Source organism: Cricetulus griseus, chromosome 2 (genome assembly GCF_003668045.3).
Source record: "Cricetulus griseus strain 17A/GY chromosome 2, alternate assembly CriGri-PICRH-1.0, whole genome shotgun sequence".
Lineage (NCBI taxonomy): Eukaryota > Metazoa > Chordata > Mammalia > Rodentia > Cricetidae > Cricetulus > Cricetulus griseus.
This window is the reverse complement of record NC_048595.1, coordinates 428016041-428040979: the sequence shown is the minus strand read 5'-3', so window position 1 is coordinate 428040979 and position 24939 is coordinate 428016041. Positions and strand designations below refer to the sequence as shown.

General features: G+C 52.4%; 1 protein-coding gene across 1 annotated transcript; it reads right to left on the bottom strand.

Annotated features, from left to right (window-relative positions):
• Nucleotides 1–7337: 7337 nt before the first annotated feature.
• Wnt10a (Wnt family member 10A) lies at nucleotides 7338–18299 on the bottom strand. Its single transcript, XM_027396070.2, has 4 exons — nucleotides 18187–18299; nucleotides 16933–17195; nucleotides 9859–10238; nucleotides 7338–7838 (listed from the first exon to the last, which is right to left on the bottom strand). The coding sequence occupies exons 1-4, from the start codon at nucleotides 18297–18299 to the stop codon at nucleotides 7338–7340; spliced, it is 1257 nt and encodes a 418-aa protein (XP_027251871.1).
• Nucleotides 18300–24939: the final 6640 nt, after the last annotated feature.

Genomic DNA, 24939 nt, shown 5'->3' with positions numbered 1-24939 from the left:
ACAGATCTTAGGAAGGACAGCTGGGCCAAAGACAAGGATTAGCTGTCATTTCTATAGATACTCATTTATTCATTTGCTTATTCAACCATGTTTATTGGGTGTCTACCATGTACTCAATTCCACTGCTCAAATTAGAAGCACAGAACCTGCACACATACACCAGAGAGACAGACAGAGATGGGAGGGGGGAGGTGGACTTGACTTGAAATGTCAGCAAAATGAAGGCCTCTATGAATCCAGGGATATTTCAATACAAAGATCTGGAAAAGGGAATGTCACTTACCAAAGGAAAAGGATTAAGGAATTTCCCTAAAGCTCCAAAAGGAAGTGGAATTTTCAGCTTTTGCCCCCTCTCTTTTTAAATCATTTCATTCAAAAGTCATGAACTAGGTGGGACCAAGCACTGTGCGGTATCCATGTTGGTAGCACAGAGGACCATGGAATGGCAGAGGTTCCTGAAACCCAACATGGAGGAAGATAATGTCGGCAAGAGGAGAGGATGAAATGGAGGTGGCAAGCAAAGAGAAAGAAACACAAAAGGGAAAAAGCAGAAAATGAAGACAAACTGTGTTTTGTGAGTGGATTAAAGGTGAAGCCGTGGGCTGGGCGGTGGTGGCAAAGGCTTTCAAGACCTCAAAGCCAACCCCAGGGCCATACTTCCTCCAACAAGGCCACACCTCCAATAATGCCCCTCCCCATTCAAAACAACACAAGAACCCTTCTAACAACTTGTTGGTTTCAGTTTCTATTAGATTGGACACCATTACAAACTATTAGGATTAAATTTTTTTTCTTTTTAAATTTTTGCTGGGCATAATGGAGCATACCTTTAATCCCAGCAGTAGGGAGGCAGAGGCCAGTGGATATTTGAGTTCAGGGCCAGCCTGGTCTACAGAGTGAGTTCCAGGACAGCCAGAGATACACAGAGAAACCCTGTCTAAAATACACACACACACACACACACACACACACACACACACATACACACACACACACACACCCTTAGATTTATTTATGTGTGTAAGTATTTTGATTACATGTTCACCATGTGCATGTCTGGGGCCCACAGAGGCCAAAACATAGTATCAGATCCCCTGGAACAGAAGTTACAGATGAATGTGAACCACTATTCTGGGAACTGAGCCGGGATCTTCTCTCTGTAAGAGCAGCCAGTGTTCTTTAAACTGCTGAGCCATCTTTCCAGTTCCACAAACTTCTGGATTTTTAAAAGAAAATCCCAATAACATAATCATAATAGCTTTTTGTTTGTTGGTTTTTCAAGATAGGGTCTCTCTATGTAACAACCCTGGCTGTCCTGGAACTTGCTCTGTAGACAAGGCTTCAAACTTTTGCTGCCTATCTCTGCCTCCAGAACACTTGGACTAAAGGTGTGTGGCACCACTACGGCCCAGCCAATCATACTAGTTATTTTTTTTTTAATTTATTATGTATGTGTTCTGCCTGCATGCCAGAAGAGGGCACCAGATCTGATTATAGGGGGTTGTGAGCCACCATGTGGTTGCTGGGAATTGAACTTTGGACCTCTGGAGGAGCAGACAGTGTTCTTAACCTCTGAGCCATCTCTCCAGCCCTCATACTAGTTCTTATTAGAAGGTCAGTTCTCCCAATTTCTAGTTTTACAAGGACTCTTTCCAAAATTTGGTATATTTTAATAATACAGTGTGGGGCTGGAGAGATAGCTCAGAGGTTAGGAGCAAGTACTGCTCTTCCTGAGGACCTGGGCTTGGGTCGGAGCACTCCTGCTGGGCAGTTCACAACTGCCTCCAACTCCAGCTTCTGGGAATAGATGCCCTTTTCTGTCTCCATAAATCCCCCTTTATTTTTTTTAAACAAGGTCTTACTATGTAGCCTTTCCTAACTTAGGCTACATAGCTATTTAGACCTGCCAGCCTAGAACTCATAGATATCTGCCTGCCTCTGCCTCTAGAGTGTTTTTACACCTTTTCAAAAATATAATGTGATTCTAAGTTTTGGACCAAAACCTTCAGTATATGGAATCATTACTATGATCAAAAATAGGCTCATTTAACACAAATGAAAAATGCATAAAGCAGTGAACAAATTTTAAACTACGTATAACCCCTCATTCAAAATAGTTCAGCTCTTGGATGCCTGTCGGATTTTCTTACATTAAAGAGCGACCCTGTCCCCGTGCTATTTTTTGTTAATACATCCTTCCCTAGTATAGAGAAAATACTAAATATCCTTCAGCCACCTCATTTTAAAGGACACAGCAAGGAATTCCATTGAGCAAACGTGTGGTTATTTATGTAACCATGATCCTAATTTAGGACTTTTACGTTAAACACAGAGTGATCGTAGGGCATGGAATAACTTCAGAACCTGAAGTCAGAGCTTGTGGCCTTGTGAGGTCCGGAGAGGCTAGGTCACTAGGCTGGGTTTTAGGCACAAGTGCGTGCAAAACAGATGATCAGCATGATCGATCGTGACCGGCAGAAAACTATGGGCCCTCAGAGTACGATTTTGGAGCTATGCGAGTCAGAGGGTGGGGGTTTTCCGCAGGCAAAGGACACGGAATGAGTGGAAGGAACCTCAGACCCACGGATCAGGAGCGGAAACCCCAGGATCTCAGAGGCGCACGACACAGGCCCTGGTGCGTCGCCACTCAGCACCAACAGAGGGCGCCGTGTACCCAGTAGTTTGTGGTGGGCGGCTCCCAGCTGCCGGCCAGATGTGAGTAGCCGCACTGCAGGAGGCGCGAAGCTTTACTCGAGCCCCTGCAGACTAACCCGCAGGGAAGAGCAGGAAGGAACAGCAGGGGACAGGGTAGTGGCAGAAAGCTCCAAGGCCGATCCTCTGCAGACTCCCCGATTGCTTTTCTTCGTTGGACAATAAAGGGGAACCCTCTTGTCCAAAGGGGGCGCCGTTTTGTGACTTTCACAAAACATCAGTTACTTGTTGGCGGCTGCCCTGTGGTGGCTCAGCAAGACCAAGCTGGGTCCATCGGTCAGGGCGTGCGGCCAGGAGAGACCCACGCGGCAGCCTGCGGTGGAAAAAAAGAATAGGCCTTAAGGCCTTGAACTTTTTGAGTACACACAGCCAGCCTTGGACCTCAGACGTTGCAACACATACACACACACACACACACACACACACACACACACACGCTGCAGCCTGAAGCTCCAGATGAGGACCCTGGGGGGGTCAAGGACACCCCCAAGACCCACCCTCTTGATTTGCCTGCTGTCCCCACCCACAGCCTCTCCCGGGTCTCCGAGGTAAACCTGCTGGAAAAAGCTGTAATTGGCAGCGGACTGGGCCAGGCAGAGGCAGGACGGGTGGCACGGGGTTGGGAGAGGGGCTTAATTTCAGGGCAGTGGCTAGCAAGCAGTATGGTCTTCACCGCTACTGGGAGTGGAGTGGCGCAGGCCTCTTAGCTTCACAGGCATGGAATAGCCAAAAGGGGTTTGGGTCTGTTATGATGTCCCTTCCCTGGAAACGGGGAGGCCTTGAACCCCAAGAAGGGTGCAAGAGGAGGAGGAGAGGGACACCTCAGAAGAACTGGAGTAGGGGAGAGAACAGATTCCAAACTCCCCCGCCCCAACCTCAGAAACCCTGGTTCATCTTGTCCGAGACTCCTCCCTTGTTCTGACCATCCCCTGCTCCCCTTTCTGCCGCCCCCGTCACCCCCCTTCTCCTGTCCCCAGGGCGCTCCCACCCTGGGGAAGAATGTGCCCTCCTAGCTCACCCTTGCCATGGTAACGGCACACCCCCACCCCCGCGCACCACAGCAGCGGGGCCTGGCCCCGCGGGCGGCGAGAAAGGGGGTGGGTACCTCCCAGGCCCGCGGACACACCTCGGCTGCCCTGGTTGCCACAGCAACCAGGGGCGTGCGAATGCGCAGTCTCGAAACAGCAAAAGGTTCTCTTCGATACCCCTTACTCTTGTAATTCACCAGCAAAGGACTCTGGACTGGATCCAAAGAGGGATCCTAGGGTGTCCCAGATTCTGTCCTCAGATGCTCAGAAAGAAAAGACAGCCCAAGGGTCCCAGAAAGCCTGGCACCTGAAAAAGAATCTCCCTGTCGCCAACCTGTCCCCCTCCCCCAGCAGAACCCAAAGCGGGCGCTGGCAGCAGGAAGCTGGGGAAGGACCGGGAGGTACACAGGCCCCACAGTGGAGCTGTGATTACAGGGACCTGTCCCTCCCGCCCCCGGCTCCCACTCTCATTAAGTCATTTTTTCCCCTGTTGGAAAGTCCCCGTGCCTTGAGCGCAAGGGATGGGGCGACCGCAGGCAGCTGCCGGCAACCACATGAGAGGGGGGTGGGGAGGAAAGAGGGGGGCTGTGACTGGGGCCTGGCCACTCTCCAGAGCCTAGCTGGGGGCGCATTAATTCAGAGAATGGATAGGGAGCTCCTGAATGACAGACCGCCTTGACCTTGCTTCTCACCCAGGTACTCTGCAGCTGGCAAGTGATCTTTGAAGGCCCTTCCCTTTTAGGTCCTCTTGGGCGACTGAAAAATCAGATGCTTGGGTTCTCGTCACACTCCATCATGCAGTTTCTCCCTGACCTTTAACCCCAGCCTCATTTGCTGTTCGTTCCCTCCCTCCCTCTTTTGAGGGAGGGAGGGAACCCCACTCAGTTCTGCCCTCGAAGAAGCAAGCTGGTGTTTCTCAGGTAAAAGGTGTAGCGGGGCAAAGGATGTCTTTTCTTCCTTGGAATGATCCCTGGTCCCTTTCCGTTCACTTTCTAAATTTCCCCTCTTCCGATACCCAAGTTCTCCAGCTCACCTCCTCCCTAAATAAATGAAGTGCATTCATTTCAGCCCATTTGCACTTACTTCCAATCAACATATCATTCCCACTGCACCCTTCAGTCAGTGTACAGAAGCCCAGCATCCATCTTCCCACCTTAGGGGGCCCAGCCTTGGTCCCAGTGAGGCTGGATAGTAACTTAAGGGAATATAACTTTGTCCCTTTCCCAACTTTGCATGTCACACTAACTAGCATATATCAGACCACTGACTGCCCACTGGAACTCCCGGATAGCTCAGTGGCCTGTTCTCACTCCATGCAACATGTCCTGCAGTGTGCTGTTTCCGCCTTATTCTCAAACGCCATCCCATAATGCTCACTTCCAGTCTCCCCTTCCCAAGTTCTGAAAGGGCAGAGGGCGAGGTCAAGGCTGATGCTGTAGTGGATGCTGCTGGGCTTTGGGGCTATTCCTCTGTCCTCCAATTTCCCCAGCACACCTCTTCTCCGTAGGCTGGGAGGGAAGAAGGGGAGCCCAGCCCCTACAGTTCTCTCCTGGATGAACAAGACGAAAGGAATGAAGCAGGTGTGTCTGTCTGCTCCTGCCTACCCCTCCTCCCGCAGAGACACTCAGCCACCTGCCTGTGGGGCAGCTGGGGGGAGGGAGGGGGGGTTGTCCAGAAACCCTGCTTCTCCACAAAGGCAGCAGAACTGGGCATTTGAAAGGTCGTGATGCCTTAGGCATGCCTAGGAGCTGCTGAAATCCGGCAGTTAAAGGACAGGGAGCTGAGAGCTATAGAATGGACCCAATCTTCCATCTGGAGGGCCAACAGAGGTGCGTGTTCCAGGGTCACCCCCTCAAGGGATAAGGCCAAAGAAATATGGGGAGGTCTCTGTGCAAACTGGCCTTTGGAACAAGACTTCGTCTCTGCTTGGTTTGTTAACATGGATGCCATTAGATGATAAACAGAGGCATCCAGCAAGGTCAATAACTGAACAATGGACCTGGATATGGCAGATAAACCGTTCTGTCTGAGATCTTTAGGGTCTGTTCTAGAAAGTCATTAGACTTGAGCCAAAGTGAATACAAGCTTGAACCCAAATTCCAGCTCAGCAGTGTCCAGGTGGAAGCATAAAATCAGGGAGGGGTTTTAACCTGCTAGGTGACACCTTGAGCTTTGACTCTGGGGGATGGGGAGCTTAGGAAGACTGCTTTCCCACCCCCAGCTTTCCTGCCTGAACTCCAGAGCCCAGCCCCAGACGGTGAGTCTGCCACCCTCCCCCACCTCCCAATTCCCAGCCGCACCTCCTGGCCCCACCTGCACCCTGGGGCGCTAGGCTGGGTTGAGCTGGGTCTTGCCCAGGATTACTCTTCTCAGAGTGCCTCCTGTCTCTGCTGTCGGTTGCTGCTGGGCACAGCCACTCGTCCTGGCTTGTGGCAAAGGGCTCAGGTACAAAGTGGGCGGTTAGAGTTCTGGCATCGAGGGCTCTCGGTCCCTGGATCCCATTCCTTCTAGACATCCCTACTGCTGTCATTCAATCCAAGCTTCGGCTAGGTATTGGCTGTAGTCCCCATAATCCGCTGTCTCACTATCATCTTGTTTCCATTTCATCCAGATCCCCGTACCAGTGGGGATCAGAGCACAACTGCTTTCTGACTGCTTGCTTCTTCTCTGCAGATTCTTCTTAAATACAACCCAGTTCCTATCAGAGCTGCCTCCAACCTCCAGTCTCTCCTATCAGCTTTTGATCTCTACTGTCCAAACATAGAGGCTGCTCTGCTACTCCTCCAACAGGTGGAGGTCTCTCTCCCCCCGGAGCTTTGGGTTCCTGTAGCCTGTCTGGAAAGTCCTTTCCAGTCTCCGTAAGGCTCTTTCTCACTTTGCAGTTTTCAGCTTATAAAGCATAATTCAGAAGTCTCCCTGACAGATAGTTTTAGCATAAAGGGCCCCATTCCCCACAAATCAGCGTATACGCAGAGAGAGCCCTGCTTAGTTGTTCCCATAGCCCATAACACTGCCTGAAATAACCTTTGTTTGTGTGTTTACTCGTTTATTGTCCACCTCCCTTAGTAAGCCTGTAAACTCCAGAAGGCTTCTTTTTCCCCAAAGAGTGCCACAAAGAGAGTGCAAAATAAATATCTGTTAAATGAGCAATAGGGGCAGAAGCCTTCACAGGAGGGTATCTGGGGCTTATAGAATCACTTCAGTCTGATTATGCCTATTTCTTCATTTTAGTTTACTTCCCCCGAGCCCATCAGCTTCATTGCACTGCCTGCCATTCCGGGGGGGAAAGGGAGAAAAGATGACAGAAAATAGGCCTGCCAGGCTGGGCTGCTTTGGTGACATGTCGAGGGTGTGGGGGCAATCTCCAACATCCATCACTCCCAGCTGTCCGAGCTAGGAGCTTGAAGAGGGGAACCCACAGAGTGGGTGTCAGTCAGGTCTAGACTGTCTGGTGATTGTAGATTTTGAGAGCAGGAAGAGCCAACCACCTCTCTCAGGAGCCAAGGATGCTGCTGCCTGAACCAGACCGCTAGCGGCAGAGGCCAGGCACCACCAGATGGAGAACCTTCCCTGAGACCCAGAGGAGCCTGGGCCCGCTCACTTGCAGACGCTGACCCACTCAGTGATTCGGCATTCTTCGCAGACCACGAAACAGCACCAGTGGAAACGGCAGTGGCAGCGCTCACTGCGCGTCTGGCGCAGGATGTTGTGACCGCGGCCACAGCACATGCTGCCGCAGCCGTCAGGGCCTGAGCTGCTCTTATTGCACAGGCGGCCTACTGTGCCCGCCGAGTCCAGGCGCGGCTCGCGCTCACAGAAGTCGGGAGATTTCTCAAAGTAGACCAGGTCGGAGTGGCTGGCCTTTCGGCGCAGCCCTGGAGTGCCGGGAGCTGGCGAGGGTGCCCCAGCGGCGGGGCCGGGCTCCAGCTGGCCACCGTTACGGTTGTGTGGTCGGATGAGAGTGGCGCGGTGGAAGCGATTGCGCAGCAGCGCCCCCACTGCACGAAATTCAGGAGTCACCTGCCAGCATGTCTTGAGCTGGCAGCTGCCTGAGGTGCCATGGCACTTGCACTTTCTCCGCATGTTCTCCATCACCGCCTGCAGAGGGAGGCACCGAGAGGCATGAGGCTGACATCCAGCGTCCCAGCCCTTCTCCGGCCAGAGGCTGGAAACCGGTTCCCATTGTACAGAAGCAATACTGAGGTCTAAATCTGGGGCTCAGAACTTCTTCAGGCTCTTCTGCAACCTTCCCACCCACCTCCCATCCGGCTAGGCCATGGGGGAATTCCCTCCTTCGAGCTCCTTCCTTGCCAGACTTTCCAGCAACTGCAAGGGGGCCCTTGGGCCTGGGGGTTCTTGCTTCCTGAGCCCTGGGGGATCCTAAATCTTCAGGGAAATTCCCTCTCCTTTCCCTGGAGCAAGGAGGCGCCTGCTCACCTACATCCCAACCCCAAAGCCTTTGGCCTCTCTCCAGGTGGTGAGTGAGGAAGGTCCCCTTCCACAGCCACCCAGCTTCCAGCTGTGCCCTGCAGCTCTTTGCAGGGAACCAGGTGTGGGGAGAGGACAGGAGCTAAGGAGACATTCCCCTTCCCACTATACCAACTCGAGCTTTCTCTGTTCCTACTGAGTGACAACAGGTGCCAAAGCATCCCCCGATGATGTAGAACAAAACCCAGACAGCTAACTTGTCAGCCCTCTGGGAGCAGATGGGTTCCCAGGTCTCTATGGGACACCTACTTGTTCTACAATCTCCTCCCAAAGAACCCCTTAGTGTTACCCTCATAGACACCCCCATATTGTCCATGTTCTCCACCACCCCCATTTCAAATACTCGGAAGGAAAATAAGGATCTGGGTTCTTTAAAACTTCTCAAGAAGGCCATAAGGCAGGGAGCCTACTGCTCTGGGTGTTGAATTGCTGCATAGCCTGCATGTGTAGCCTGTGGTGTCAGCGCCACGTGGGAACTGCCCCCCCCCACGCACACACACACTCCACAGCCCCCCCCCCCATAGCTTCCCTGGGCCAACAGCTCCAGAACATCTGCTTCCCACAGGCTGCAGCCATTAATTAACCACTTTAACAAGGACAAGGAGGAGGCCCTGCTGGTCTGGGCTGGGGTGGTATCAGGACCTTGGGAAAGGAGCCTCATGCACAGGGCATGGCTGGGTGGGAGCTGGATGAGACCTGAGGGTAAGCGTGCCTCAGTTCACCCTCACCCTAAGCGAAGATGGAAATTGCTGAATCAGCTGTAGAGAGGGAAGATGAACTGGAGTAGGCTAAGAGGCCAAGGGGAGAAGGGGATACAGTGAGAGAAGCTGGGGACTGGGCTGAGCAGACTGGAAGGGTCTAGAAGAGGACCAAGGAAGGAAAGTGCTCCATTGACTGGGCATGGAGCCTGCCTCTCTACACTTTCCCACCTCAGGCAAGTTTCTTAGTCATCCTGTGCCTTGGTTTCCATATCTGAACACGATATTAAGAGTGTTGACCATTATAGGTAAGTAGTAGGTATGCTGATCGCTCAGGACACAGAAGAAGGTTTAATAAATTCAATCTTATTCTTTTCCTTCCTTCTGTGTTTGTGTGTCTGTGTATCACTATTAGTGGTGTTACTTTTACACGAAGGAACTTTAAGGTAGTATGGGCATTCCAGAAAAAGGAGAAAGAAGGTAGGGACCTATAACAGAGGCCCTCAGTCGGCAGGAATCCCCTGCTGGGAGACCGAACTTAAAGCCCAAGACTGGCAATCTCAGGCTCTTAGAGCCATAAAGCATTTAGAGCTGGCTATATGATGGGTGATCTTGTTCAACGTTCTGGCTCTCCAGCGGAAACTGTGGCAGCCCAAGTCCTGAATGCCAGCCTACTCCTTTCTGTGTTGGTCATCAGAGAAAATGGGAGGAGCAAAGTTGTTCCACTTGGGGCTCTTTCAACCCTCTGTTTCCCAGGCCCATTACTATGTCCCAGCGCACAGTACTAGGTCCCCACGGCATTCTTGCTGGCTGAATTAAGAGAGGGCTGCGAGATTACTGAATTGGGGAAATGGTATGATTTCTAGAAGGGGGAGCTACCGGAAGTGAATGCAGAGCCCCCTTAGCAGTGGGAGCATGACCATGAATCTCACCTGCCTGCCGACACGGTTGTTGTGGAGTCTCATGCGCGCATGGATGTCTCTATGAGGCTCCCGGGAGTCCAGAAAGTCCTTGGAGAAGCGTTCTCCGAAACCCACATCTGGGCTGCAGCCACCCCACTCCCAGGAGTCCTGCAGGCCTGGGCTGGCAGGGGGCAAAACAGGGTGTTCTGGGACCCCGTGGCTCAGGCCCTTACCGCGCTGCAGCGCATCCAGCTGCAAGCGGTGCAGCTTCCGACGGAAGGCTTCTTCGTCCCCACGCCTGGAGGCGTCGCAACCGCAAGCCTGTAGTTTACCCAGGGCGCACGCGTTGGACACTGCGTGTACCACCCCGGCAGCAGCTATGGCATAGGCGAAAGCACTCTCTCGAAAACCTATAGCAAGGGATTGGAGAGGTGGCTCAGCGATTAAGAGCACTGGCTGCTCTTCTAAAGGACCTGGGTTCAATTCCCAGCACCGACAGGCAGTTTGCAACTGTTTGAACTCCAGTTCCTCAGCGATCTGACACCTTTACACATACATGCAAGCAAAGTACCAATGCACATAATTTAAAAATAAATAATTAAAGAAAAAGAAAACCTGTTACAAGAGACCAGGAAACGGCTGAGGATATACTTGGATGTAGATGGGCTTATTCGCGTGCTGTGAGATTCAAAAGCGGGTGTAGGGGAATTGAAGAGGGGACAGGAATTACACTCCCTTCTCTTTTTCATTAACACCGCCTTAGCAAGCTTGGGATTTGTTTGTCTAGATCTTTCCTCCAGGGCAGAAGGTACCTGGCAAACACATTCTTTTTCAGATCAGGCACTTAATCTATTACCTTTCACGGTGATATCTGCAATTTTAAAACAGCCTGGAGAAAGAGGGTGAAGTTTAACCCAAGAGTAAATTACAAGTAATGGAATTCCAGACCCCAGGACATGCCAGTGGGCAGCAGACTAAGATCATCTGCCCTACTCCATCCTGGAACCCTCCCTCCCTGATGGTTTTTATCTAGTCCACAGGACATGGCTGAAAAAAGTGAGTGCCCTCTTATATCCTAGCCACCCTGTTCTGTATTGGGTCTGCTGGTAACTTCTGAAGGGAGGTGCAGGTGAACCCAGTGGCATCTGGCATGTAGCAGGCAGGGCTGCAAACTGAGTGGGAAGATGGATTCTGCATCTCATTAGAGTCTTAGGAGGCAAAAGAACTCTCTCTGATTGAGACACTCACAGGGCCCTAGGATGTGCTAACCTAGCCCGGTGCCTGTATGTACTGTTTTCCTTTTGGGTACCCCAGCCTGAGCCATCTCCTGAGAGGGCCCTGGACCTGTACCAGGAGAGGCCTACTCAGAGAAGTAGGTCCGGCTCTCAGACCTACAGGATACTTTCTGCTTATTCTCCACTGGGAAAGTGCTAGCTAGAAGCAGCTTTTAGTAAAAGTCTGTGTCTCATCTATGGACCCTGGAGAGGGCAGGCAATGAGAGAAGCCAGAACTGCCTTGACAAAGTGAAGAATCCACTTGTGCCAGACCCCTGCAGAAGAAACCCAGAACGTGGCAGGAGGGTGATGGCCTTAGAGGACATCAGAGGTTTGTTTACAAGAAACAGACAGGCAGGATCCTCCCGCCCCAGAATCAAGGGCTGGGAGGACATGTCCTCAGAGAGGCCTTCCAGGCTCTAGAGAGCCATCTGGGACTAGATAGAACCTCTAGCCCATTCCTGCCCTAAGCTTCTCCCACTGCAACACGAAGCTGAATCCTCCTCTTGCCCAGACAAATGATAATAAATATTCCATGGGTTTGTTTGTTTGCTTGCTTGCTTTGATTTTTAGCAGCTAAGAGTTGATCATCTGCAGTCATATTGCTAGGGTTTCAAGTCTTGGCTCTTCTACTGACTAGTTGCTAATAACTATACGACCTTGGCCAAAAGACTTAACCTCTTTGTGCCTCAGTTTCCTTCTCTGCAAGCATGTGTTATTATCTAGCTGGTCGCTGTGCCAAGAATCGAACAAGTTATTAAATTTAAAGTACTTGGAATGGTGTCATACTCATAGCAAGTACTACATAAACATTGCTGTTATTAAGAAGTTCTTCTTGTTGTCTGATCTCCTTCACTTCTGCTACATTTTTTACATCATTGTTTTTTTGTTTCACCCTGATCAAAGACAGAGTCTAGCAGCTCATGACCCACGTCTAGAACAAATCATTTGGATTAGTGGAAGCCTACAAAGCAGATGCTCCCTCTTCATCTTCTCTTTCTAGCTCATGACATCCTGGCAACATGTTTCTTTTTTATAAGGAGCATAGCGAGGACCAGACAGGAGGGGATGAAGATTGATCTGCAGCCTTCAAAGGGGATCCTGGAACTTGGCAAAGGCTTCAGGGGAGCAGAAACTGCTGTGAGCTGGTGGAGCCTAAGGGTAAAGGGTAGACCCAAAACTCAGGGACATGCACCCTGCATTTATCCCCTGCCTTTTATCTTTGGAGCTCTAAGCATGTCTCTTATTGCTGGGAGAGTCATCAGCCTGTCTGCTTTAGGACACATGGCAATACTCAGACTTCCAGAGGCAGCCTAAACCTCGACACCGCCTCCCTCCAAAACACATACCACACACACACACACACACACACACACACACACACACACACACACTATGCAAACTGGGAAATCTCAAAGCCACTGAAGTTATGGAGCTGCGCAAGCCCCCACTTAGCTCCATTCACCTCCCAGGGCCAGCAATTTTCTGCTGAGGGACATGGGCTCCAACCTAGGTACTCTTCCTACTGAGAAAGAAACCCAGACGTCCCAATTTCCAGTTCCTATGACTCTGTACGGACTTGGCATTAAGTACAAAAGGGTATTTCAGGAGCAACTACATCTTCAAGGTTTTGGCATGGTGAAGATAGGCATGGAAGAATCTAGAAAAACGTAACTCACAACCTTAGAGAACTCTATTTACCCCATGCAACTCAAGATGCCTTCCCACTACATGTTTCCGATAGCTGTCTCAGCGCAGCCAGCAGCCACGTGTAGAGGTGACCAGGGCATGTGTGGCCACTCTTTGCTCTAAGCATCCATACTCAAAGAAGTCCAGCCCACTGGGTCTGCCCCAGCTCCCATTCAGGGCCCCAGTTTCGGTCTTGGCCCCAACTGTCTGGGTAGATGCAGGCACTGTGCCATCTGGCCAGCTGGAGGGGGGAAAGGGTGGGGCCATGGCCAGCTGGGCTGCCCGGAGCAGAGGGGGGGGCTTGTTAAGATGCACAATTAGCCGCCCTGCCTTTGATCTGGGACAGAGACTGCCAGCATCTAAGTGGAGTCAGCTGCTACTATAGGCTGCAGCCAATGGCCAGGAAGGGGGCCTGGGGAGTAGGCTTGGAGGACAGGGGAGTATGAAGGGAAGATGATTTAGGGGCCAGTGGGAACAAGGAGGGGCCAGAGAAGCTTAAGCTCTGCCCATTCAAGTCAAAGAGAGAGGAAGAAAGAATAGAGGCCTGGTCCCCATTCACTCCTAGCAAATCATCTATGCATATTCCTAAGCCTGGGGTAGAAGGGAGAGAGGGGAGAAGGGAGAGAGAGAGAGAGAGAGAGAGAGAGAGAGAGAGAGAGAGAGAGAAGAGAGAGAGAGAGAGAGTCCTGTGCATGTGGGAACACTTAGGCAGAGTGGGTTTGTTTACACAAACATAGGTGTGTGTATTCACTTCTTGGAGTACTTGAAGTACACTCTCATTGCTTCAGCTCACCTCGGGGGGGAAGGTGGGCTGGCCTCATAGTTTGGGATGCAGTATAGGACAGGGTTGGGCAGGACCTCTAAAGTCAGGTGAACTGCGTGAAGTCCTGGCTCTCCTGCTCATTTATAAACTGTATGACTAACAACACATTACCCAACCTCTCTTAACTTCATCTGTAAAGATAATAATGGGACCTACCAAGTGGGGGCCATTTGAGGACCCTAAAACATGGATACCTTGTTTTACTACAATGCCCAACACATACTAAGTGCTTAAGACATGTTTGCCAGTTTATTGGGATGTCATCAAAATACTGGGGCTTTAGATGATCCTGAAGTATGATTATCTGTGTCTCTGTTTCCCTTCGTGCCACTGCATTCCCCAAACCCTGGATACCTGCTCTTAAAGTCATACTAAAACAATAGAGAAGGAAAGAAAGAGCAGGACATTGTGGTGCAGGCTCTGGCTACTTAAACTAATTTGTCCTGCTGTAAGACATCAGACCCCTTCTTTCCATCCATTCCAAATGTGTCTGGGCCTTAGGGCCAGCAGCACCTACCTAACAGTGGCAGCTCTTCTGTGAATCTGCCACACTCCCCTCCTCTATCTCTCTCTGATCTCTCACTCCTAACACACCAGGACTTAAGCTCAGGCCCCCTCAAATCACTGCCTTGTCCTCACCCACTGAGGGACTAATGGGAGGGTTCTCTGCCCATCCCCTAACAGATGTGATGTCCAGCACCCAGCAGTCACCAACCAGTCTGAGATCATAGAACAAGATCCTGAGGGTTAGCCTCTGATAGAACACTGTGTGTGTGTGTGTGTGTATGTGTGTGTGTGTGTGTGTGTGTGTGTGTGTGTGTGTGTGTGTGTATCAACAGGCTCCATAATGATCACAATGAGATAGGGGAAGGAACCAGGTAGCCTGGGGCTGGCCTCCACCAAGAGTTGCCCTGTGGAACTCAAATTTAGTGAGTCCTGGAGAAGGAGACGTAGAAATGGACTAGGAAATGAGCCCAAAAGAGGGTGGCCTTAGCTAGATATAAGGGCAGGCTCCATGGCAGTGGTGAGGCAAACGGGAGTGGGAAGATGAAAATTGTCTCTACAAAAACCCAGAGCTTCCGGCCAGTGGCCCACACCTTTAATCCCCGCAGGAGGGAGGCAGAGGCAGGAAGATCTCTGTGAGTTCGAGACCAGCCTGGTCTACAAGAGCTAGTTCCAGGACAGCCTCCAAAGCCACAGAGAAACCCTGTCTCGAAAAAAACAAAAAACAAAACAAAACAAAAACAAAAACAAAAAAAACAGAGCTGTCCCCACTAAGGAGGGAGAGGTAGAAATAGGTGTTGCAAGGGATGGGGGGGGCAGAACCCACTGGAGGTAGGGCTAGGGCGGGGTTCCTAGGCCTAGGGAAGGAACCCAGCCCCACTGGCTGGCGGAGTCCTAGAGCCGCAGTCCCGCCCCCTCTCAGCACTAGGTGCCGCCCCACCCTGGCTAGCCCTGGCAAGTCTCCCCCTCCACCCCTAACCTCTCTCCCCACGGTCCCCCCAGCTCACCCCCCCCCGCTTATTAAACTGCAGGTGAACCCAGAGCACCTGGCCCCACGCCAGCTCTAAACTCGCCCCTAACCTTCAAAGACCCCAGGTCCTTCACCAGGTAGCCTGATTGGGACCCCATCAGGACGCCTGGATTCAAGCTAGAGAAATCAACAGAACTAGTGGAGACACTGAGGTCGAGGAGAGGACTGAAAAGTTAACCCTGGCTTGACTTTTTGGTGGTGGCAGGGGAAAGACCCTCAAAGCCTGTCCGAGCCACCAGTGTGCAGAAGTTGAAGCCGAAGTCCAGGAAGAAATGCAGCTGTGGGGAGCGTAGGTGACTTAACAACCCCAGGGTGGCAGAGGGTGGCTCCAAGGCGGTGAGCACCGGCCTGGCCCAGCCGGAGCCTGGAAGATGCTGAGGCCTGTCTGCCACTAGGTGTCAGCGAGCTCGGGCAGTGAAGAGTGGGTGGTGGGGTGGGTGACGTCGTGCAAAGGGAGTGGAGCAGGCCTGCGGGCAGGGGATCACTTGCGGCATCCCCCAGCTGGCAGGAAGGGATGATCTTACTGAGCGGGGCTAGAGGGACAAGAGCGCGGGGTAAGGTGGGGGGGGGGGGTTGCTCTCAGCAGCGCTGGAGCAGTCTGCTGCGGCCCGCGGGGATTAGTTCGCGGCTGCATGCCGCCACACGCGTCGGGCTGGGCTCGGCCGGGTAGAAACAGCGCCCGAGGCGCGCGGGGGAGGCAGGAGGGAGCGCGCAGGGGCGGGACAGCGGCCTGGGGCTGAGCAGGGGGAGACTGAGGTGGCCCCTAACTTGGGGTGCCCAAGGGATGCAAGTACGGGTCCTACTGAACGGGGGGGATAAAAAAATTAATTTAATTTAATTTAATTTAATTTTAAAAACCCTGGTTATGTTCTTTCTGCAGTTGGGGCACATTGAAGCCTGAGTCCCGGCAAAAGCTGGAGGCACTAAGGCTATGCCCTTCCTCCTCCACTACCAACTAGAATCTCTCAAACCCTAAAGAGCCAGGACTACCAGGTCCCTTCATTGTCCTGACAAGCAGCTGGGAGAACTTTATCCAGTATGACAAACCCAAGCTGCGATCTTGCCCCAGAGACCTGATTCAAGGCCTCAGCAAGGAGGTCAGTGGGAGTTGAAGCAAGTGACAAAACTACCTGCCACCCACAGCTTAACCATTCTAGGGAGTGTCTAGGTGGGCCTGGGTTAGCCAGAAGTTGGGAATAGAAAACAGGTAATGCTGTGGCCAGGAGGAGCACTGGGGGACCAGGTTGACGAGGCTGCTAGGCTTCCTGGGCAGGGGTCACTGTGCACAAGCAGGCACACACCCAATGCTCTGACTTAGACAGGGTGGGGAGAGGGCAGTGAGAATGACACACAGACTGGCCAAAGTGGACCTGCCACAGCAGACAGAGCTTCAGGCCATTCACCTGGCCAGGCTTCCTTACTTGCCTTGTGTGGCAGGAAGTTCTTCACCCTCACTGGCTCTCCAACCATACTGCAGCTAACTCAGTAAAGGGTAAATCGAGGAAGGTGGTAGGGATGTTTTCTGAGCATGAGGTATGTAACCGAGAGGGTAAAACAACAGTCTAGTGGTCAGGCATGGCGCCTGCCAGCCTCAGTCAGAGATGTGTCTGGCCCATGTTTCTGCCCCCGCTCTGGATACTTTTCTGAGATCAGCAAGCAACATGGCTTGCAGACACAGGGGTCTGAGGAGACGCCACCTTGAGAGCTCATTAGAGAAAGCTAACAGGTTCTGGGGTACAGGTCCTGAGTGGGAAGGACAGGAGTTTGGAATGAGGAGCAGCTACCTCTACTGAAGATGGGACTCTCGTAGGGGACTTTGTTCCGCGTCTCCAGGCTGGAACAGTTCCAGCGCTGGTCCCGGAACTGATGCTGGCACTCATGGATGGCGATCTGGATGCCCTGGATAGCAGAGGCGGCCACGTCAGGGTGACGCACACACACCTCCATCTGCCGCCGGCTCAGGCCGGGCAATGTCAGGCACACTGTGTTGGCGTTCAGCACAGGCTCTGGGGGTAGGCGGAGGCCCAGGATGTCGTTGGGTGCTGACCTGCAGGCATATGGGGTGGGGTGGATAAGCATTTTGTGGGAGACTGTGAGAGCCTGTTTAATAACACACATTCTGTCCCACAGGCCATAATCACTCTACCCCAACTCCTGGCTCTTAAGGTTGGGTCCAGGAATACATGCCTCTCCTCATCCATTCCAACACAATGCACCCAGATGCACACCCACGAAGGTAAATGCATACACTAAGAATTTTAGAAGTTCATCCCCAGGCACAGATGCCTCAAAGGTGCCCTAGGAAACTACCCCAAAGCCATGCTTCAGCAACTGGCATTTCTTCCGACATGCTTCTGCACCCATAATGGTAGAAGCAGAAACCCAGAGCACTAACCACTTATACACTTCATCAGTTACACACACACACACACACACACACACACACACACAGAGAGAGAGAGAGAGAGAGAGAGAGAGAGAGAGAGAGAGAAAGAGAGAGATTCACACATAAGCTTGTTCTAATGTACATTGACCCATAAGCTCTCATAGTCACACATATATTTATACAAATTGCTGGTTGCCCAACCCAGCTTACTGGAACACACACACACACACACACACACAGTGTCAGTCTCTCACTTGACCCCCACCTGAGCTGGGGAAACCCTCTTCAACCCCTCTTTCCTGCTCCTGTCTGGGGTGATCCGCAAGGTGGAAAAAAGCACTTTGAACTTATTCTTAGAGTGGGGGTGCATTGCCCCCAGGGTGGAAAGAACTCCTAGCTGGCACTTATTCCCAAATACCCACCTCCGGATCTCACTACCTTCACCCACCTGGGCACTGCCCTATCTCCCTGGGCTGCCCATATCTTGTCACCTCTTCCTTGGAGGTAGCTTACTATCTTTGATTGGACACAGCACTTTTCGGTGACCCTGTCTCCCGGCTCACTCTGTGGTCCCTTCCACAGCCAGAGCATTGGGAAAGGCCCCCGGGGGTCCTAGCTCTCCAAGAGGGCGGAGCGTGAGGTGAGGGCTCACCTGGGCACAGCGGCAGCCAGCAGCAGTAGGAAGAACAGGAGCGCCCAGAGCTCAGGCCGCGGCTGGGGCCGGGGTGGGAGCCGCAGCCAGGGGCGAGGGTGGGCGCTGCCCATGGCGCGCGGGCCTTGACAGGCCGGGGAGTGGGGGGCTCACAGCCCGGTGGGACTGGCGAACCAGGGTCGCTGGCGCATGATCAGCAGGGGTGGGGCGGCTGCGACACACAGCTCCTACTCAGGTCACGGCTCCCGCAGCAGACGGCGCCCGCCTCCCGCTCCATGGGGCAGCGCCCCCGGGCACCGCCCTCGGGGGGGTGGATGGGGAGCCGGCGAACCGGGCACCTCCTGGCACTGGGGTCCAGGGAATTTCCCGAGGCCCCCTTGCGACAACTCCTGGTGCCTCTGAGGGTAAGGGGGGGCCCGGAGGTGCAGCGGGCTGGGGACTCGAGGCTGAGGTGCTGGGGAGCCCCCCCCCAAGCGCCGCGCTGCGAGCCTGCGCTTCCGAGGGTGTGCAAGGCGGGCGCGGTGGGGGCGGTACTGTCTGGCCCAGCCCCACCGCCTGGAAAGTGAGTGACTGTCCTGGCTCGGGGAACTCTGCTCCCCCCACACACACACACACACCATGTAGTGTCTAAGGGTTCTACCTCAAGTGACGTCACGACAGGGGATGGCATGCTCGCCTCCCTAGGACCACTGAGTCCGCTTAGGACTGGCAGGCGGTGTGTGTTGGGGGGTGGGAGGGAGCGTGCAGAAAGGGAAGGGAGGAGAGGTACTGGCGTCTTGACTCTTGGCACCCTGCACCCAGAGATGTCGGGTGCTGCTCTGTGTGTTAACCCGGGGTGTGTGTGCCTCACTGAAGTTGAAACACAGCTGCAGGAGAATGTCCCACCCCACCCCAGTACACACCTGCGGGGCAGGAGGGGAGAGGCCAGCCCCTCCGTTTTGCCTTCCCTGCCTCTAGAGGGACTTCCCCCCAGCTTGCCTGGAGTCAGGTGTGTGTGGAGGACCCCAGAAGGGATCTGGCCACCTCTGGCTTTGGCCCTGCTTTGCCCTCCTGAATGCCCAAAGGCATTCCTGGAGTCACCTTCTGTCCCTTTATGAAATGAGCAATTCGGCCCACTTTATCTAGTCAGTGAGCTACGGAAGGCAAAGGGGTCAGGACTCCAGTAAATGCTTGTTGGGACCTAGGTGACTTGGGATGGTTCTATCTGGGAACAGGGATTAGAGAGCCTTCTAATTCAGAAGTGGGAAGTCAGAACACTGTATTCACCACCCCACCCCCACCTTTTTTTTTTTTTTAATTTCACAAGAAAATACGGAGGCTCAGAGAGGGCCACAACTTATGTAAGGTCAAACAGCATATTAGCCAAAGAGCCAAAGTGAATTTAGTTCTTCTGACTCCTCTACCCCAAGAGCAGCTTGCTGTTGCCCAGGGATGCGTTGAGACGTGCCTTGGTCCTGGCACTGGTCCTACAGGGCCTGTCTGAATAGTCCTCCAGGGTCCCTTCCTTCTCTAACACCTCTGGTTGAACACTGGTCCTCTGCTCAGTATAGGGCATGTGTCTGTGACTAGATAAGGACCTGGGAACCGCTGGCCCTGGCTTCTTGTTCTGATTCAGACCTGGGTCAGGACAGTGCATCTGACCCCTGCTGTGTCTTCACTGTGGTCTCCTATTCTGCACCCCACATCCCTCACAATCCATGCCCCCCTCTCTCTGAAGAGAGGCCCTCCTGACTTAAGAACTGTCATTGCCTCTGGGCTCAGAGACAAAGGGGGCCCATTCCAGGAACTGACCATCCTTGGAGAATTGGAGGGGAGGTGCCTTTCTTGCCCCCAGACTGTCAGGTGGTGGGGGCGGCCTGAACAGCAGCATGCTCATGACACACACACCCCCATCTCTGCCGGCAGCCATCGCAGCTGTCAGGAATTAAGAGCTTGGGGCTGCTGGGGGTTGGGGTGGGACAATGAAGGAGCAGTCTGGCTGGACAGCAGGAAAACAGCCGGGGGCAGGAAGCAGCCTGTGTCACCAGAGCCTTGTTTGACCCTAGCCACCCCCTACCCTCCCAAATCTCTCCCACCATGGTGCTACAGGAACAAACCCATCACCTGACGCTGCTGTTGGGCTTGATTCAGCACAGGAAGGAGGTACAACTCCTGGGTGGGCATCTGCAGGCTGGAGAAGTAAGTTCCCATTGGCTGCTGGGGAAAACGGAGGCCCAGAATAGATCTGGAATAGACCCCACCCCACCTAGGCAATGAGGCCATATTCAAGATGCACACCTCCTTGCATCCCATCCAGGGTTCACCTCACTGTTTCCCACACTTGAAGTAGGCTATTGTGGGGAATTGAGTCTAGGCCCCAAGGTACTGAATCAGTCTTTCCCGGGCACAAGGCCTGGGGATCTGCATTCATAACCATCTCCCAAATGTTTAGGGGAGATTATCTTTGGAAATGCTGTTGGCCTGGCAGGGCAGCTGGCTGTTTCTCCTTTTGGCCTCTGTCCGAGGAGGGAGAGGAAGGGTCTCAGCTACAGGACCCATGAAACACAGAAGAGCAAGGGGAGAAAGAAGGCTCCCCCCACCCCCATGCCCCACTTTGGAGATGCTAGAAGGCAAATGCTGACGCCCGTAGCCTATACCTCATCCTGGGTCTGGCCTGCGATCATGAGGCCTAGTAATGCCCACGTGTGTAAGTGACAGACTTTGGCCTATGTGTAGATGAAGCCCAAAGAAAGTGTGCGTCTGGGACCCTAACCTGGATGACCCATGCTGTAGCCAAGCCTCTACCAGCACCAGCAGCCCCCAGTCTCCACCCCAGACCTGCCCTGCGACCTGGCCTTCAGCCCAGCCCCAGCCCCAGCAGCCGCCTGCCAGAGACCACAATTACAGGGGCCACTGGGGGTGGGGGTGGGGAGCTAGGAGGATGAAAGGCAGCCAGAGAATGGTTCCAGCTGTGGCAGCTCTGGGGGAGGTCTCACGGAGGGAGGGCTGGGGAAGGCACAGGGTGAGAACAGGTGGGACCCTCACAGCACCAGCCTAGCCCAGTCTAGTCCTGCTCTGTCTTGATGCTCAGCTGGAGAAGTTGGTGTTGGTGAAGAGAGAGGGAAGATCTCTAGATGGATAAGGGACCCTCCATCCTGTTGTCCCTGACTCCCAGCAAGGTAAGGGGAAGTGGCTCACTGCTTCCAAGTCTCCAGATTCCTAATGTGTGGCTCTCAAAGGGAAAGAGAGATGAGCTGGGAGCCCTTGGCCTCAGACTCAGATTCTAGGCCTTCCACTCAACCTTCTAAACCATCTGCCTATGTCTGCCTTTTCCTGATTCGGTCACACATGCATCTGGGTGCCTCTGTGCTCTTCCCCTTTGCCAAAGTTCCACACGTCCCCTATCCCTCAGCCAGCAGGGGACCTTGCCAGTGCCTGGGGCAGAGCAGCTGGGTGAGCTAGGGGAGGGGAAGTCAGGGGGGCTCTGTCTCTCACCCCATCCTCAGGCAGCAGTGCAAGAGCTCAGAGCCATCTCTGTGATTGCAGAGGACTAGGCTTGTGACCTCTAACCATGCCTCCTGTTCAGCATCCTTAAGGTGGAGAGTTCCCAGACCCTTGTAGGACTTGGTCTTAGAAGGTGGATCGCTGCTATGTGACTAGCAACTTAGACTGCAGTAGAGTTGGGCATGGTGGCTCGCACACCTTTAATCCCAGCACTTGGGAGGCAGAGGCAGGCAGATCTCTGAGTTCGAGGCCAGCCTGATCTACAGAGCTAGTTTCAGGACAGCCAAGGCTATACAGAGAAACCTTGTCTCGAAACACCCCTCCCCCCAAAAGACTGCATTATGCCCTGTACTCCCATCATGTGCCAAGAAGCTCTCAGCCAGCCCAATTTTGTGATGGGATTACTGAGGCACAGACAGGGTAGCCATTTAGCTGCTTAGCTGACTCGATCAGGCCTTTTGTTTTTAAACTCCGTCTTACCTTCTTTTCGACCTGCTTGGAGTGGTGTTGGTTCATATCATTTGCCTCAGCCTGCTTTTCTGGCATCACAGAGGAAAATACTTAACATCCGTATCACTCATCTGATCTTAGAACGAAAACTCTACCAGAACCAGACAGTCATAGAGACATAGATTGGAGTCCCAGTCCTAGATCTGGTCAACCTAGAGGTCCCAGACAGCCTGAAAACCTAGCGGCTTGACCCAAGCTGTCCGTGGGTCTCTCGGTTTCCTTTTAGTCCCACCACTGGGGCTTCCTGTGTTTGAATTCCCCAGACGCTCTTCTGCAGGTCTGGATCAATGAGAAGTTGGACTCTGAGGCCCTCTGGTGGTGTATTTGACAAGTACAAGAGATTGAAGGAAAAAACAACAAACAAATAAACAAACAAAAAACCGCTGGGTTGAGCCTGGGTGACTGGCAGAGCCAGAAGCAGGCTTTGGGTCTGCCCTGGAGAAGGGAAAGGAGGAGAGGGGAGGGGAAAGGGGGAGGAAGACAGGAGAAGGGAGGGGGAGAACAAGAGAGGCACAGTAGCAGCACCCTCCCAGAGCTCTGGGGAAGGCAGATCTGTGACTATAAACTCCATACCTCTCAGCTTTCCTTTCCTCTGTGTGCCCCGTAAGGCCATCTCTACTCTCTTCCTCGAAAAGTTAGAGTCTGCTTCGGTCAGGAGGTTCTGAGTTCAAATTCTCTGTGACATTGCCCTGAAACCCATACCTTTGGTGGAAGAAAGACAGGAAGGAAACCACAAATGTCCCTTCCATCTTCCACAGCCACCATTAGTGTCTGTCCCAAAGTTCCCTCCCTCTGCCTCCATTTGAAGAACTCTGTTCCCCCTTTCCCTGTGGTCTTAGGAGTCTGCCAAACTGTCATAGTAGTATGTCTCCCTGGTGAGTGGTACTGGTTCAGGCTGAACTAGTCAGTGTCTTCCTTGAGACTACAATTGAGGAGGCTTTTAAAAATAGATTTATTTTTTATATGTATTCATGCTTTACTATATGTATGTTTGGGCACCATGTGGCTGTCTGGTGCCTACAGAGCCAAAGATGGAGTCCCATCCTTTGGAGCTGGAGTTAAGGATGGTTGTGAGATGCTGTGTGAGTGCTGGTAACCGACCCTGGGCCCTCTGGAAGAGCAACAAGTGCTCTTAAACACTGAACCATCTCTCCAGTCCCCTTTAAGAGGAAAAAAATCATCATTCCTAAGCATATAGGCCCAAAACTGTCATATAGAGAAAATGTACAAGGGGAGAGAATGAGGCAAGCTGAAACAACAGACAAAGGGGACAGGGACTGAGAAATAAGAGGGACATAGTGGGTGGAGGCTGAGAGACCTGTAATGGTATCACTTAAGTCCTTGCTTTCAACTCTGCTGTGGCTGAATTCAGACTAAATTCTTCATTTGCGGTCAGAGAGCCCGATACCTGCAAGGCAACAGCTCTTTTATGCTTCCTCTCACAATAACTGCCCCCTCATGAAACATAAATTTTGACATAATTTGCCAAATGCCATGCTAAGTGTTTTTCATATCTCAAGAAAAAGAAATCCTCCCAACATTTCTTTGAGGGCATGGGATGGGTCAAGATGACTGCAAATTCTTTGTCTTTCCTCCCACTGCTAGGCAGTCTATTTCCCCTCTGTAATCGGTTCCAGCTAAGAGAGTAACAGTGATACTATGTAACTTCCACGGCTGGACTCTCAGAAGACAAAGTCAGCCTGGAGGCTTGACATGCCCTCTTTTCGTGAGGTCTTCCCTACCTTCAGGCCACCAAGCTGGGAGAAAGCCCAAAGCCAGCCAAACAGAGATCACTGGAGAACCACTGAACCTCAGGCGTGAAAACAAAACCTCAAGAACTCCCTAGGCCAGCACACCTTCCAGCAGAATAGTCTGCCCTCTGAACCAAACCCCGGAGCTGAGTTCTGACACATAGCTGTCCAAACAGAATACTGAGTAGTTACTTTGAGGCTGTTGATATTTATCAATGGATAACTCAAATAGAGTGAGACCACACAGGCAGAGAGAGAAACGGGCCACATTGGCCTGTGCTACATCAGCTTCAAACCCAATCATCTGAACCAGAAATTCATACCTTTTCCTACTTAGCTGGAGCGGGGAGGAGTCATCCCCCAGTTGCTGCATTCTCACTAGGGGATAGCACAGCTGAGTTGTGCACCCTATTCTCTTGGATTGAAGATGAGGGTATAATCCTCAACTCTAGAGAGCCCAGAACTCTTTTTTTGTTGTTGTTTGTTTTTGTTTTTGGAGACAGGGTTTCTCTCTGTAGCTTTGGAGCCTATCCTGGCACTCGCTCTGGAGACCAGGCTGGCCTCGAACTCACAGAGATCCGCCTGCCTCTGCCTCTGCCTCCCGAGTGCTGGGATTAAAGGCGTGCGCCACCAACGCCCAGCGAGCCCAGAACTCTTTATGTGTCCTTTAACCCCTCACAATCAGCTTTCTGAGGAGTATCAGCTTAAAAAAAAAAAAAAAAAAAAAAAAAAAAAGATCATGTGGCTGGTGTCAAACAAGATCCTGGGACAAACTTGTTTCCTCTGAGTGTGACTAGAAACACTATGCTGGGAAGACAGTCTGAATGGTGTGTGTGTTTGTGTGTGTGTGTGCGTGCGCACCAGAAGACAAACTTGGGTATTGTCTTTTGAAATTATTATTACATGGATAGATAGATAGATAGATAGATAGATAGATAGATATAGATAAAATAGAGAGGGGGGATTGTTTTCTCTCTCTATTGTGTTGTTCTGGGAATAAAATTTAGGT

Coding starts and splice junctions, on each gene's coding strand:
- Wnt10a (XM_027396070.2), bottom strand. CDS start 18,299: ATGGGCAGCGCCCACCCTCGCCCCTGGCTGCGGCTCCCACCCCGGCCC. Junction 17,196..18,186: donor CTGGCTGCCGCTGTGCCCAG/GTGAGCCCTCAC, acceptor ATATGCCTGCAG/GTCAGCACCCAACGACATCC. Junction 7,839..9,858: donor ACAACCGTGTCGGCAGGCAG/GTGAGATTCATG, acceptor CTCCCTCTGCAG/GCGGTGATGGAGAACATGCG.